General features: G+C 38.1%; 1 protein-coding gene across 3 annotated transcripts in view; it reads right to left on the minus strand.

Moving 5' to 3' along the window:
- The window catches only part of dync2h1 (dynein cytoplasmic 2 heavy chain 1), a 115406-nt gene that overhangs the window by 12409 nt on the left and 87043 nt on the right, over positions 1-15954 (minus strand). For all 3 annotated transcript variants that reach the window (XM_074679184.1, XM_074679185.1, XM_074679183.1), the window contains 8 exons: positions 13839-13908; positions 13223-13308; positions 10375-10450; positions 9857-10083; positions 9260-9364; positions 4260-4376; positions 2272-2379; positions 765-866 (listed from right to left, as the gene is read on the minus strand). In XM_074679184.1, the coding sequence (XP_074535285.1) occupies positions 765-866; positions 2272-2379; positions 4260-4376; positions 9260-9364; positions 9857-10083; positions 10375-10450; positions 13223-13308; positions 13839-13908 (891 nt within the window). The remainder of the gene's footprint in view (positions 1-764; positions 867-2271; positions 2380-4259; positions 4377-9259; positions 9365-9856; positions 10084-10374; positions 10451-13222; positions 13309-13838; positions 13909-15954) is intronic.

The following is a 15954-nucleotide window of genomic DNA, read 5'->3' on the forward strand; positions in this document are numbered from 1 at the left end:
TAATAAGATACAAAGGTCATTTTGGCTGCATCAAGACCTGACAGAGCATTTGTGTTTTATAAATAGAAAGAATTTTATCTCTGGCATTTTATAATACTGGGACGCTGTCAATACAATGAGCACAACCTATATTCTACTGGAGTTACAAATGTCTACTTAGTCATGCTGTGAAAGGTTAGGGTAAAATAATTCACATTATTATTGTATAAGACCACAAAGCTCTACCTAGGAAGCTAACATTTCTTAACCTTTCTATAGATATAAATGTATTAGCTCTCATTTAAAAAGAAAACAAAATAGAAACTAAAATCTCATAAAGTTGATTGGGAGAGAGAGATGAGGCAGAGAAGCTGCTGATAAATGTAAAACAAGAGAGGAGGAGAGCAGTGAGGAAAGAATTATGCCGAGGGCTGCTCTCAGGAGATTACAAACATAGAAGGAGTAAAAGGTTGATTGTGTATCTCTCCTCCTCTACAGTACCTCATCATATCCCCTTTGTCCCCAACTCAGCCCAGGGACACACACGGGAATACATGCTGTGTTTACTGGATGTCTGTATACTGTATGTGTGCCTGCCCCTGTGGCTACAACTCTGTCGCAGTGTGGGAGAATTTGAACTTTAATTCTAAGACAGTACACTGTAGTAAAGTTAGGAGGTACTGTAGTGGATTTCACATCAAACAAATCTTACAATACATTTGGAACATCAAAGATCAAAGCAATTTACAGGTCCCCCCCTTCCCCTTCTGTTTCTTCCTTCTTACCTCTTGATTGAGCAAAGCAGTGGCCAGTTTTTGAACATCAGGTGTAAGCAACTGTGTCCCTCTAATGACCTTGCTCAGTGCAGCCAAGGACTGGTGGATACTCTGTGAGAACAGGAGTAGTTTAGTACACATACTGAGAAAACATTTCAGAGGACTACTGGCCTCACGTGTCATTTGGCATCTAGCTATTCTGCTGCTGTGAACTGGCTCACAATGATAGGCCCTATGACTGACATCTCTATGGTTCTGTGCTTAATGATTTTGCTTCCTCTGAGTGACCACAATACCGTCATAATACATTTTCTTGCGCTGCAGTTATTATTGGTACTAATATACCAGTAAGGTTGACATGGAAGAATCCAACACAAAGTAATGTTGAGTCTTGGTACAATAAATACCAGTCAGATAGGTTGACAGTTATCATAATTTCTGGACTATTAGACGAGCCTGAATATAAGCCCCACCAACTAAATTTTGAATAAAAAAAAAAAAAGTTCACATAAAGGCCGCACTTGACTATAACCACATGCATCTTCTTTTTTACTTTCATGTAAGTATGTATCCCATTTAGTCATTTTATTTTATTTTAGTTTTATTCCAGTCTTCTTTTCTGTATCAGGGTATATGCTGAAATCCTGAGGTTGATTTCAATACCTTTTAAAAACCCTTTCAAAAACTTTTAAGACCTCATCTCAACTTTAAGTTGTTGTTAGCAACCCATCTTTAACAGTGGTAGTTTGCATTTTTACAGAAATTACATAGGCTGAGAAAGAATAGGGCTTGAAAGAATAAAAATGAAGCTAAAGGGAGGTTTATTGACGCTCCCACAGCAAGTAACAGCTGTTATTCAAAGCCAACTTGCTGAAAAAAACAAGAACTTATTTCATTATTATCAAAATTTAGGACATGTGCCGGAGATTGTGTGAATTGCTTTCCATCAGCTTCTCTGTGTCCATCATCACCATCGTCAATGGTGCCATGAAAGTGGGCGGCCCCCAAGGCGATCTAGATCTCCATTAGCTGACAACTTCACCCGCCAAATATTTCACAGCCCAATCAGGGGACAGAAGTGAGGGGGAAAATAGATATTCAATTTTTGGGGGGAGTCAAAGCTTGATTACCAATAAAATTTAATACCTCATAAAACCACAATTAATACTTTTTAAGGGCCTTAATTTTACCACAATTGATTTATCGACTTTAAATACTTTTTAGGACACTGTGGACACCCTGTGTATAATGCCCTTACCATCTGTCTTTTGACAGCACCGATGGTTGACATGATATCATTGTCAATGAAGGTTCTCCCTCAATTTCCAGCTGTATACTCGATCTCTTAAATATAAAAGTTGATTGATTAATTGATAATTTGATCGAGGCTGTGTACACACATTCTTAATGTTCAGTGAACATTCTCTTTAAAACATCTTCCCTTTATATTAAAAGGATGTGATGGATGGAATCAACCTATGCTGTGGTTAGTGGATGAAATGGTTTTCTGACACACCTGGACCAAGCGGATGGCATTGAACTGCTCCAAATTGATAAACGACAGGACTGGTGACCCATGGCTTTCTGTAGGTGGAGCCACCTTCTGGTTGAGCAGAGAAGAACCCTGAAAGATTTTAGACAGACAGAAAGGCAGAAATGTTGGCATTTTGACTCAGATTGATCGGTAGAAGCTGCTAAAAAATAACCCCACCATTTTTAATAAGACAGAGTCATAAAAAAGGCAATAAAAGTGAGGAAAAGGGTTAGATCATCCTCATTTCAATTACCTCAAAACTATGGATTTCTTTTTTTACCCTGGGCTATTGTGCCTCAACACTTGCTGTTTAATACTGAACATTTGTCCTAGTTCTGCTTTACTTCCCTCTATTTCATTTCAAATGAACAAGATTCTGCCTTAAAGACAACTGTTCTCCCTGCGTTCCAGAGGGCGATGTGATCTTTGGTAGTATTGCAAGTGCTCATGTACAAAATTAAACCACTAACATATTGTAGCGTTATGTTCTAGATATTATATTTTGTGTGTGCACCCCATTTTGTTTTCCTGTAGAGGAAGAGGAGGAAAGAGAAGGAGAGTGGGAGAGAGGGATAGTAGAATTTTAGGATGGAGAATTTGAAACAATAGTGAGCTAGAGATAAATGAGACAAAGAGAAAAAAAGGCTGGTAGGATGGGATTCAGCTTGACTACAGCTATGCTATTGTCTCTATTCAAACTGTAACCGAGCAGCCAGATAAACGGGGTTTGGGGATTGAGGGTGTCTATGCTGTACAGATTGAGAAAACCCATGAGGCAAACTGTGAATTTGGGCTATGAGAGGAAAAATTAAACTGACTTGATTTTCACAGTCCCTGCTGCCCCATGCTTCTTCTTTTAGTAAAGAATACACAAAGTTTATTTCATACTTAATGTCCATGGATGGTTTAGTATCCACACTGAGATTTACATGACCGTATGGACACACAAAAAACACACATTTATATTTTTAGGGAGATACAAAGTCAAGATGACCCCTGTTTTTGCACAAACATGTGAATGCAAGGACAAGCATGTGAGGAGCACACATCCCCCTGATGGTCAAACTCTGATGGTAAGCAGTGACTAAGGGCTGTTAATTGAAAACAGTCAGAGGTGGATTGACATCTGTGGGAAGCCTGCTGTGATACAATGACAGAAATTAACAGTCAGTCATTTTCCTCTCAGTAAGTACAAAACATCTCTCCCTGCAAGAGGCTGAAGGAGAGAGCAGTGATGGGAGAGAAAGAGGTCCAAAAGAAGAAAGGGAAAGGGAGAGCTTACGTCACTAACAGCATGAGAGGGAGTAAATGAGAGGAAGAGTGAGAGAAGAGAATTGTGCGGCTAAATTATTTAACGTGGAGATAGATTTCCCTTTGATTTGTAAAGGTGTCAGTCTCCAAGCAACCACACACATCAGAGATGCTTCTCTAGGCTATTTGCTATCACACACAGAGTTGAATTAGACTCTACTAATTTCTGATTAGCTTCCACAGCTTTTAATATAGTTAGCTGTTGCTGTATGAGCAATAAAAAATACCATGATTTTCCTCAGTGTGGAAATGTCAGAGTAAAATTAAAAACAAAACCTGCTAATGCATTTATGATTCAACACTTCCCTTAAGACAATGAGCTCGATAAAAAACAAACAAACAAAAAACGTAATAATATTAACAATATATATATGTTTGACAAAATAATAGCACGAGTCCAGCAAAAGGGAATTAGTTGTTGAAAGAACAGCTTTATCTCTACGAGACTGTAACCCTGCTGTTCTCCATTACACTTTTACATACAACTGATCCAGATTAATTAAGAATATGAAACATGTGGCTTCATCTTTGAAGTTTGGTTTTCAGATACATTGTAATCAAATTCCATCTTTTAAAGGGATGCCTGCACAGAGACAGTTTTTATTTCAGGGTAAAAAGAGGTGTAACTTAAAGAAAGAAAGACAAAAAAAAGAACTGACCGTGTTGAGTTTCTTCCACAAGTTGAGCACAGGTGACAGTCCATTTGACCAAAGCTCTCTGTCAAACTTTGAACCTGTTGCTACTGAGCGGCTCAGAACACGCAGCTGGGAAATCACCTGTGAGAGATTTGATATGAAACACAAACAAATGATCAATTGAGCAAATATGCTCAAGAAGTAGCACGGGTGTATCTATTTAAACAGTTGAACTGGCTTTATGCTCTCTTTTTTGTGTCATCATGAGATAAAGTTTGCATTGTGCTTAGAATTATAATTATCTTATTACACCATGAAGTTTCAATGATAAAAGAGACCTCTCTATGTGAGAGAAAAAAGAGTGTAGTATTAACTTTACAACAAATACTTTAATTTGGTGTAGCTCTGCTGGCTACACTGTTTCAAGTCCTGGGATATCACTGGAAGTGAAAAAAGGCCAAACCCCCAACACATCTCCTTACAGCTGCTTACACACCTAATCAAGCATGCTCAGCTTTAGGCCCAGAACCCTGGATAGGGCTTTTATCTTGACTCAGGGCGTGTGTTTCTGGGGTTGTGTAATTTCTATGTATGTGCGTGTTGTGAGGAAGGCAAAGTGTCTGATAAATGGCTTTCATTTGGGCCAGGAGGACTCTTTACCAACACCTGCTTTATCTTCTCAGCTCAGGAGGGATGCTTATATACGTGTGTGTGTCTGTGAGTGTGCATCTCTGTGTGTTTATACAGAAGAGAGAGGGAGAGAGTGGGAAGAAGAGGAAGAGGTAGAGATGAAAAAGTGGAGGGATTGAAAAAAAAAACAGATAACTAATCTATTGCTTCAACCTGATAGCAATAAAATGTGACAACTGAGGATGTAGATTTAAAATGCATTGGGTTCAAATACATCTAGATTTATGTCACAACCAGTGACTCTCAAGTAGCAGCGACATCTAACATTATAACTCAGGGCTCCATTTGGACATTCACAAATGCACCCACAGAAGCACGTGAGGATGCATACAACATTGTGCCGGAATAGCAGTGCACAGTTTCACATTAGGGACTTCCCACATTAAAAGACGTGTCATCCTGTGTACTTAACAATAATGAAAGGGAAGCTTGATTTAATCCTTTTGCTTTTGAATTGGATTTTTTATGCTGTGCAAAATGAATTTGTGAACAATTATATTTGACTGTTAAGTCATAGTTCTAAAAAAAAGACTACCCTTTATTTGTGATAGCTTAGTTATGTTAAGTCAGTTTAGTTAGTTGAGTGCCTGTTTATTTCTGCATGTTTTGGAAAAGTGAGTGCATTATGAAGAGCTTGGTGACAGTCTTGGACTGCAGATCATGGTCTGTACAATGCCAAGGTAAAGTAGGCGTATGATGATATAGCAGGGAGGATGTCCTTGTCTTTTGGATTTTAGCCCAAAACCAAGAATAGTATCATAATGTAAGGAAAATGGATAGAAATGATGCTGTCTCTGTGCCCCTCATCCTATTGAAAAATTCAAGCACATGCCTACCTGAAACACCACTTGCACACCCTTAACAAATTTGAATTTAGCTTAGCTATTAACTCACTTCAATTAATGCCCTCGTGATAGACTCTACTTATGTTCCAAATTGTTTTGCACTATACATAAAAACTACATATGATAAATCTATCTGTCTGAAGCTGGAGGTAGGACACAGTCAATATTTTGAGCTAATAAGACCCATGGCTGGTTATCCAACTATGCTTTTATATGAATTTAAAATGGGACCCACCAAAACCCCTCACTGCCCCCTGAGAATGTGAGTGTGGTTAAAAACCTGACCCACAGAAAGTGCCAAGAATCTCTGGAGATAGGTGAAGGAATTAATTACGGAAAAGAAAAAGAACGAGAGCAAGAGAAGGAGACGGGGAGAGGGAGAGACAGGGAGAGAGAAATGATCATGACAGTGACGAATGACAGCAGAGGGGGACACAATCACAACGAGGGGAAATAGGTGAAGACACACACACACACACACACACACACACACACACACACACACACACACACACACACACACACACACACACACACACACACACACACACACACACACGAAAAAGGCCTTGAGGGATGGTGTGAATTAAACTAGGTTGGTGGTTCTTGAGATCAGCAGACCTCACCGACAGGATGAATGGACTTAAATGCATTAACTACCTCATGGGACTGTGCACACAGGCTATAATGGTGCTGCATGGTTTAAGTGGGTTTGCTGTGGATAAGAACATCAAAACTGTTTATAATACCCTTTTAACCTTTATAGAATTCTGTTTTGTTTGTTTTCTTTACAAGATGAGCAGTGGTTTAATTTCTAATGCATCAATAAGACCATGGACATTATAATACATGGACATAGTCTCTGTGTCTTCACCAAGCTGTTTCCAGAGTGGACTTTTTGAGCCCTTCGTTGTGTGTCCCCCATGGGAAATGCTGACTTGGGTTGATCTAGTATGTGGTAAAGAGGCAGAGTAGAGGTGGGCTCTGAGCCTCGATGCTAACAGCCACTGATACATGTCCCACATTCATCCCTCTCTTTGTACTGTCCAGCTTCTCTCTTTTGTGCAATCTTTTTCTTTCTCTTTCTCTCTCAATAAATGATACACTAATACACAAACATGAAACACGTTTGGTGTCTAGTTCTTGTGACACTGTTTCGTGAGGTTACATCAGCATCTGCAGTGACCATCAATAACTTCTCACGGGGACACACAAACAACCTCATTCATATGAACAGACATCCACCAATGACAATTATCTATTTCAGCACAAACACAGATAACTGTGAGCCATGTGCAACACAACTTGTTGCTTTAAGAATTGTAATTAGCACATACAGTGCAGATAGGCCACCAACCCCACACAAACTTTGACATATCTCAATATTTCTGTGTTGATTCTGTGTAGCACAGCTCTATCTCTTGTCCTCTTTCAACTTCCTTTTGCATATGGAAGTTACTCGTAGAACATACAGCTTATGTTGGAGTTTTAAAAAAGGACAAAACTTTTAAAATTGTCTATTTCACATCACCTGTTGGTTTCTGAAAAGTGTTTCAAAGCCCAATGATTGTTTGCCTGTTTATAACAGTTAAGACACTATCAACTATCTGTAAAGACAAGTATTGTAATGTTTATGTCAATGGTTTCCTGGGCTTTTTGGAGCCAGCCTCAAGAAGGGATGCTTTTTTTATTTCTAAGTTTAGCTGGAGCCGAAAAATTAAATATATAAGAGTTACATTTCTTTCTTCCACTCAAAGGTCACACATTCCAGTTGCCTTGAGGTTGAGAAATTGCCCTTGCCTTGAAACTTTTTAGTCCAATCCTCACCTCGTGGCTAGTAATACAGTCTAAATAAATCATCTCCGGTTGAAGTGTTTGTTCAAATTTCATTACTGCTCAGGTGAAGACTCTTTAAACCCAGATTACACTCACAAACACATCTTCTCCACAATGACAACATAACCTTGACAACATTATGAACAGACATGATATCCACAGTGATGGATTACCCATCAAAACCAAGTCTCATGTCTCTGCAAGGTGAATTTTGTTTCAAAGTGAAAGTAATGAAAAAGGATGGCTGTCTGGTAAACTACTTTCACCTATATTGAAGTCATGACCCCAAAATAATCCACTTTTATGTCTCCTGAGTGAAAGTGAGTCCATGAAACATGACTGAAACTGAGTTTGTTGAAGGAGTAACCACACACAAAATATACATTAGCTCAAACTCTCAGTCACACAAACATAAGGTCTAGAAGAGAGACACAAAATGAGAATAATAAGCACAATGTCGTACAGCACAAACAATCTGGAGGAGCAGTCAGCTCTGTAATTTCAACATAAATCAAGGGTTGAACTGCCTGGCTCTACAGAGATCAGTGGTGAGGTAAAATTAATGATGCCTAAAAAATGAAAAACAAAAAAAGGAGTGAGTTGATATTGGCAGGGACAACTTAACTACTTGTTGACTCTGTTCTCACTAAGTGGAGCCTTGAAAACTGGAAATAACGAGTATCAAGACCAGAGCAACATAACCCAAGTCCTGACAGACACATTTGAATATCAACACTTGAAATCGGTGGGGAGTTTAGTTTGTTCAGCTGCAGCAGCATACATTGTTACCCTCCAGTGATACGCAAGAAGAAAACAAATACTTGCACTAAGATTGTTTCACTTTATTAATCTCAATTTAACCCAGCTAAAATAAAATAACTGACTCTGAATTCTGGTGGTCAGAAGGGTCTTTTTGTGCAGACACATAAAGGAGGAAAAACAAATGGAAAAAAGTTTAAAAAGAACTCTCTCTAAAGTGAAAAACTTGTACTGCTGCAGAAGCTGATATTTACTGAATAAATGAATGAATGAACAGAAAAAAGGAACAAGGAGAATCTAAGGGAAGGAAAAGGAAACCAACTGAGTCGAATGGTTAACGGTAAGTGCTCGAGATATTCTGAAATTCAATCTTGTAAAAAAAAAACAGAAAATTTAAACACAGGGCTGATGCATGTTTTTCAGCAAGAACATACACTCCAGGAGGAGTGTCTAACCATGACAAATAAACAGACCACTCACTGAATGAACATAGCATTTACATTTGACCAAGGCAAAGAAAAAGCTAAATATTTGAGTGAATCAAGCTGCTGGAGTGGCAGTGAGAGTTATGTCTCCTTTCGCACAAGTTCAAATCTTTTGTGAGCATCAAGTTTTCCCTCTGTGCTCTCGCACATCTGTGAAATTGTGTGCTTTCAGCTGCATGAACAGGAAATTTTTCTGACTCAGTATATATGGCTGAACTACTATTACTATAAGTTAAAGAAAGTGAGTATTTGCAAATTTTGTGCTGGAATGAGAGTACAGTAAATGTGTGTAGTTCTGTGTTTGTATTTCTGCATGTGTGAGGTAGAGATGAGGGCTGTTGATGGTGCTGTGTGCTTGTGGGAGTAAGCAGGTGGCAGTGTGTGTATGAGTGTGAGTGCGTTGGTGCACCTGGGAGCTGATAATTCTCTGAGAGGATCTTTCGATGTTGGCAGGAAGACCAAAGAATGCCGGTCTGTCGTCCTCCGGGAGATTCTCTATAACGCTGCGGTAGTCCTGGGAGACACACGGTCACAAACAGGTCACACACAGAAATTTACCTACATGACATATTGAGTGGGAAAGAATATCAGCACCTTTTTTGAAATGTCTCAGAGGAACTAGACACTGAGAGCCTAAGATGTTTCGAACCACTAGTGCTCCCAAACTGAAAAGTAAAACCACTTTTAAAGAGTTGTATAAAATAATACTTGTGGAATTAATAGTCAACCAAATAGTGTTTTAAAAACCCTGCAGTATACTTTGTGGCTTTTTTCTGAGCACACCTTAAACCATACAAGTGTGATTACACTTCACTGCCTCACTTCAGAGCAAAGCCTGTAAGCACAGAGATATACAAGTGTCCTTTCAATTCCTATAACAGCCATTAAGCGCTTCTACTTGTTTAAAATCCCACATGCATTTTCCACTTCAATTGCACTATTAAATGTTTATGTTAATGCTTGCCGACCGCATTTGTTATTTCACTTTCTTATCAAGACAACCTACCAATATGGAGCAAGAGTTAGGGAGGCTGATTGGAGGAGAGATAAAGCGTGCTCCTCCTTTGCTCTTTCTCTGACTTGCTGAGAGGGAGGATGAGAAGTGATGTGTGGAGAAGAACTGCTCCAGGTAAGAGCGTAAGATGCGGAGGTCAGATGGGTTGTCGATGCGTCCACCATAAATTGCACTCTCCAACAGGCCATGGACAAACTCCCACTGGAAAGGTTTGCTTCCTGGTGATAAAAGACACAGTAATGCTTAAGTTGTATTATCAGCACAAATAGGACAGATGAAAACTCTATAAACACATGAATAAAAGGGGAGGCAGAGACACAACAACTGACCAGAATTATTCGCTACACTGTATTGAAATGCAAATGCTGAGTTGTCTGTGTCATGCTCTATCAGGGGAAGTGAAAATGAAAGAGGTAATTGATCAAAGAACAAACAGACTCCTGTTGTCATTACCATATGTGTTGCAGGGCTCCCTACTGCATTGTAATGTTTGCCACCAGCAGCCCTACCTTCAAAAAGCCTGTCGATGATTTCAAAGCCAGCACGGAGGTCCGACAAAGAAAACTCATAGAACTTTGTCCAACCCTGAATAAAACATAGAGGGGAGGGGGCAGCCTTACAGTGAATGCATTTCACTACGTGTCAGACACAAAACATCAAGCAGTAATGTTTGTTTGAGAATTTGTCAGCCAAACATTGACAAATGCCATTCTGAATGACACATTTGGACTAGAGCATCATCTCCAACACATATTTCATCTTTTTCTATGAGTATTCTTACAAATATATGCAAGTGCAGGTATTTATCACACCTGATGCCCTACTGATGCAAATTGCAGGACTTTAAGAAGGAAATACAGTTGATTGCCAGTAGGTTAAGAGTGCACATATTTTTCATCTACGACAGTTTCTCCTTCAACTGACTGAGGGATAATATAAACTTTTATGTAATTAACTAACAAAGATTTTCTAGTCTGAATTATTTAAAATTTGTATGGTTATACAGTAATACTCTTTAGACACCTAGGGTTACCAAGATTTTCTAAGACCAAACATTAATTCCCTAAATAACTTACTATATAGTTACAGTGAAATGGAGGCTGACTCTATTCAAGAGCAAAGACATTAGCAATGAGGCTGCAGAGAGAAAATTATGATCTTTTTTTTTTCAAACGGAGGAAAAAAACATGTTTAAAAAACCACCCCCAGTTTAGCCACCCACAGCAGAAAAAAACATCTTGGTTTGGAAAAATACGAAGGTGTTAAAGTTGAAGGCAGTCTTAGTTTACCTCAGTGTATTTGTTGCACTCTACTACTAATAAATCAGTTTTTGCAGTCTACTCAATAATGCTGTAGGTGGATGAGGTGAAGGGTGAAGGAAAACTGTGTAGGCCAGTTAAGAAAATCTTTCAATGATTAGATGTATTTTGTTTGGTGAGTAAATTTGTGCTTAAGAGTGTATTCACAGACTGTGCCGGGGCCTGATCCTGGAGCCCCTGGTATATGTGCTTACATGAGTATGTGTGAGATTAAAGACTGGCCATTAATCAACCATATCCTCCACTTTGCTGCTGTTTATCACACAAACATCTTTTTTGTTGTATCTTTTCACTTTTCTATTTCATTCCATTACTCTTCCTTTTATGTTCTCCATCAGTGTCAATTCATCTGTCCCTAAGATTGAATCAGTGTTGGCACAGAAATGTAAAAATAATAACTTAAAATTAGAGAGCAAATAGATGACAGAAGGACAGAGGACAGTGGAAGGGAACAAGTGATCCTGGAGTGGATGAACAAGAGCAGAAACTGTTAGAATCATTAAGTAATCATGTGCTTGGATGAGAAACAACATTAGCATATCCAACGAAAACACTCACAAGAGATTTGGTGAGAGAGTGAGGAAAACCTTCATTCAGTGCCCTAACCAGTTCTCCTTTTTGTGTTTTATGCTTCTTGTAGATAGGATTAATTGTTGACTTTTATTGAATATCTTTTATCTGCTTTATCTTGTATGTTCTTCATTACTGTTTATTTATCTACTGCACAGCACTTTGATGACTGAATACACTTTATTGGTTTTGCCTGATTCTTAGTCTTTGGCATTTTGTGGTTTAAGTGCCGTCCTTTTTCATTTGAGTTCAGGATTTTTCCTGATTTTGTAATACCCGTATGATTTATGTGTTATCATGTACTGTGAACTGATGCCTGCTGCTAAAAAACAATTTACCCATGGGACTATAATAAAGTTGAAGTTGTAAAAAAAAGCAGGAGAGACAGGAGAATGGTATCTAGGGTTGGAGGTAAGTAAGTAGAGAACCGGGGTGAAATCTAGTCAACTGTACAAAACTAAAAGCTCCATTATAGAAGAAACTGAAAACACCACTTGTATCTTCTCAACGGTGTGAACATAAAAAAATAAATAATCTGAATTTTCTTGAAGATATGCAAGTTATGCAAATGTATTCATGCAGTTTCTTAGGCAATGACTTATAAGCCATCTTGTATTTCACTTGAGAAAAAAGTTCGGTGTTTATATATTTTGTGTTGATTCCACCATTTAGCTGCTGTGAGTGTCCTAACCTTCTTTTTTATTCAGTAAACAGTCATTACTTGAACACAGTCAGGGAGTCAACGAAATCCATTATGAGTTGACACTCATAATACATCTTCTTTTTAAAAATCCTTTGAATATATGGGACATCAGAGGGTTATATTTCCCACATTTTCCTTGTCCTTGCGTGACACAGTAAACCCGCTGCTCTATAAGCTGTGTCACTGAAAAGTATAAGATGTAGCTTGAGTATGTGTGTTTGTGTGTGTGCATACTGTTGTGTGTTGACAAGCAAGCGAGTTTAGAGCAAAAGCTTATTGTCATTGTTGTGCACATATATACAAAACAAACAAAGAGACACAAAAAGAGTTTTCCAGAGATCCAGAGAGCAGATGCTGTGCTGGTCAGTATAAACGAAGAAATAGAGTGCTTTGCAGTTTTTCATCAGTCTTTTATTCCATCTTGTCTGTGGGTGTCATTTTATCTTCCTCCCTTTAGGTATCAATTTGTGTTTCTTTCTTTTATTTACTTGCTTGTCTTCCTTTTATGAAAAAAAATCTGTAATGTATTTTTACTAAAATGTTACATTACTCACATGCAAATATTTCTTTGGCTTGGCGTTTTAGTTAAGGAAAGGGGATTGTCTTTCTGTGTCTTGGTTCTGAGAACATGGCAATAACAACTTTGTGGAAGAGACAGTCTTGGAAGCTACATTTAAGAGCTCCACAAACATGAGGTTATGTTCTGTTATGACTTTGCAGAACCATTACGACTTGGACCCATATTTGGGTGTCTGAGTGTTTTACCTGTGGTATGTAGTTGCGCCTTTCTTGGCAGACTGCATGGAACCAGGCCAGACAGAACAAAGACTGGGCCCTTGCCAGGATACCTCCTGCACACACACACACACACACACACACACACACACGTATTAGAAGGTATCAAAGATTCATACCATTCATAACAGTGAAGACTGTGGAGAGTAGAGCATGCTGTATCGTGTTTTGGACTCTTTTGAACTCCAAAGCTTTGTCTGTGTCTTCTGCTGGTTGTTGTCTTTCTCAGTTCTTGAAAGCATTCTCATATTTCTTTGTTTACAGGTGAAGTCTTGGCTTATTATCCACCATTATCACCATTATTATTATTACAGTACTTATCATAGAGCAGCGAAAACTATACCTTTAACTGTTTTTGAAGACAATGATGTATGGATGATGTCTTGATGTTAAGGACTAATGGAGCACCTAGATGTAATGCAAGCTTTTATCTTCTAGGAACAGTAAATCTCTCTTTATAAAGTAAAGCAGAGCTAAGTGTAATTTCATATAGAAGACTAATTCAAAGGGTTTTACAGTGGCTGGTATGAGCAAAAGAGCAAACTGACTTTTAAGTGTATTTTAGAACAAAAAGAAAGGAGCAAACCTTTACTGATCTGCTCGGGAGTCCATGACTCATAAGTTCTCAGCAGGTTCTTCTTCAACCCAGGAGGAGCCTGCATGTGGGGAAAGCACAAAAACAAAGTGGGGGATCCAGACTTTTATAATCAGTGATTAAATCATTTAAAATGTTTAATAATTTACAAATGACAAGGTCCAAACAGTACTGTCATAATAGCACAGAAATTTGGCAAGACAAAAGCATACACTAAACTTCAAAAGTTCAAAACTAGATTAGAAAAAAAGAGACTGCTGATACTGGAACTCAGGATTGGCTCATTCCTAAAGAGACAATGCAACCAGCTAAGTCACAGCTCATGGTACTAAACTAAAACAGAATCAGCCAAGTTCATGATTTCTTTTCACTGTGCAATTTTGAGGAAAAATACATTATATTCATAGAGAACAGGTATGGTGTAATCCCAGGACAAGGAAGCTATTACTTTTTTCATCTGTTGAAAGAATTCAAATTGGGAAATAAAAACAAGAAATGTGTTTTTTTGTGATAATTTGTGAGCATATAGCGTCATGGGACTTTAAGATTGAACACAGAACTTGAGAAATGGGTATATTATCCCTACATTTCTTGGAGTACACTTCATAAATCCAATATCTGAAATATGTACAGTAAGCAATTTAAAAAAGTTAAAAAAAAAAAAAAAAAAAGGCTATCTGTGTTACATATCATGTTGCCCCCTTTCAAAATCTGTTAGGTGATTTTGCTTAAAAGGGCTGGCAGGACTATCCAGAAAAGCTAGTGAATTTTCTAGGATATAGACTCCTTTTCCAATGAGCTCCATCGCCCCTCATATCACAAGGGCGTGACTGTTGACAAGGCTTGTTTGCTTTGAGGCAAATAAATGAAGAGAGGATCTTATTCTAATTAACTCTACTTTTCTTTGTTCAAGACAACTTCTTAGTGGATGCAAAGAGACATTATATTTATTAATGGTTACATTGAACTAATGTTTAAAACATGACAATAAGCTAACTTTGTAAACTTGATTTGTGCCTACTTCACAACCAGGATAATTATAGCACTACTGAAATACTCAAAGCCTGGCGCTTTAAGTTGTGTCCTTAGCATATAGTGTTTGTGAACCGGCGTAATCCATAATATATGTTTTAGCCTTGACTCTTTTAGTCTTGCTCTATCACTCTCCTGTTTGGCTTTCTTCTCCTCTTGACCCCTTTTCTGTTTTTTCTTCCTTTTTAAGATAGATAGATAGATAGATAGATAGATAGATAGATAGATAGATAGATAGATAGATAGATAGATAGATAGATAGATAGATAGATAGATAGATAGATAGATAGATAGATAGATAGATAGATAGATAGATAGATAGATAGATAGATAGATAGATAGATAAGTGAGGCTATTATGAGATCAGTAAGAAAGTCCTCACAGGGTCAAATATACCATTTGCAGGACCATCAGCTGTACATTTGAAAGATTTCATGGTTCTTAGAATACAGTAAAAACAGGTTAAAGCTGAGCACACTTTTTCCACATTGAGAGGATCACGGCCTCAGCCCATGAGGAAAAGGCTGTTGGGGCTTTAATACAAATACCAGGCTGTAATATTCAGATAAATGCAACAATCCTGTAGTCCACTCTACTTTCCTGGAGAATTTTTAGTCTGTGTCAGTTCTTTGTGCAGCAAAATTTACTGACAATATGCTCTGCAGATGCTTGATATTATGGAAACAATGAACATACATTGACATCATCTTACACACTATCAGCTTTGCAACATTTGGTACCACCATCTGGGAGCTTTGACAATTCACACTGCCTGTAAATTCTATGTACTAACTTTGCCAATATTGACAAAATCGCCTCATATGCTACCCAGTAAGATGCCCAGCTTGTACATTTTTTTTTCCACGTCAGCATGAATTGAACTTCATTCAGTTTTCTGTTCACACACAAAGCAAATATTGAGTAAATACAGCATTTTCTTACAAAAGTCTTAGGTTCTGTTTTTACACTTTCAGTCGAATGCAATGGAACAGCGCCAACAAAACATTGCCGTCACTGTTACTTCAAACTAGACTAAAAGCCAGATGTAACTGGGTTACACAAAAGCTGTACATGG

The sequence above is a fragment of the Halichoeres trimaculatus genome, unplaced genomic scaffold (genome assembly GCF_033239565.1).
Source record: "Halichoeres trimaculatus isolate MK-OKI-2021-1 unplaced genomic scaffold, fHalTri1.1 fHalTri1_scaffold_9, whole genome shotgun sequence".
Classification (NCBI taxonomy): domain Eukaryota; kingdom Metazoa; phylum Chordata; class Actinopteri; order Labriformes; family Labridae; genus Halichoeres; species Halichoeres trimaculatus.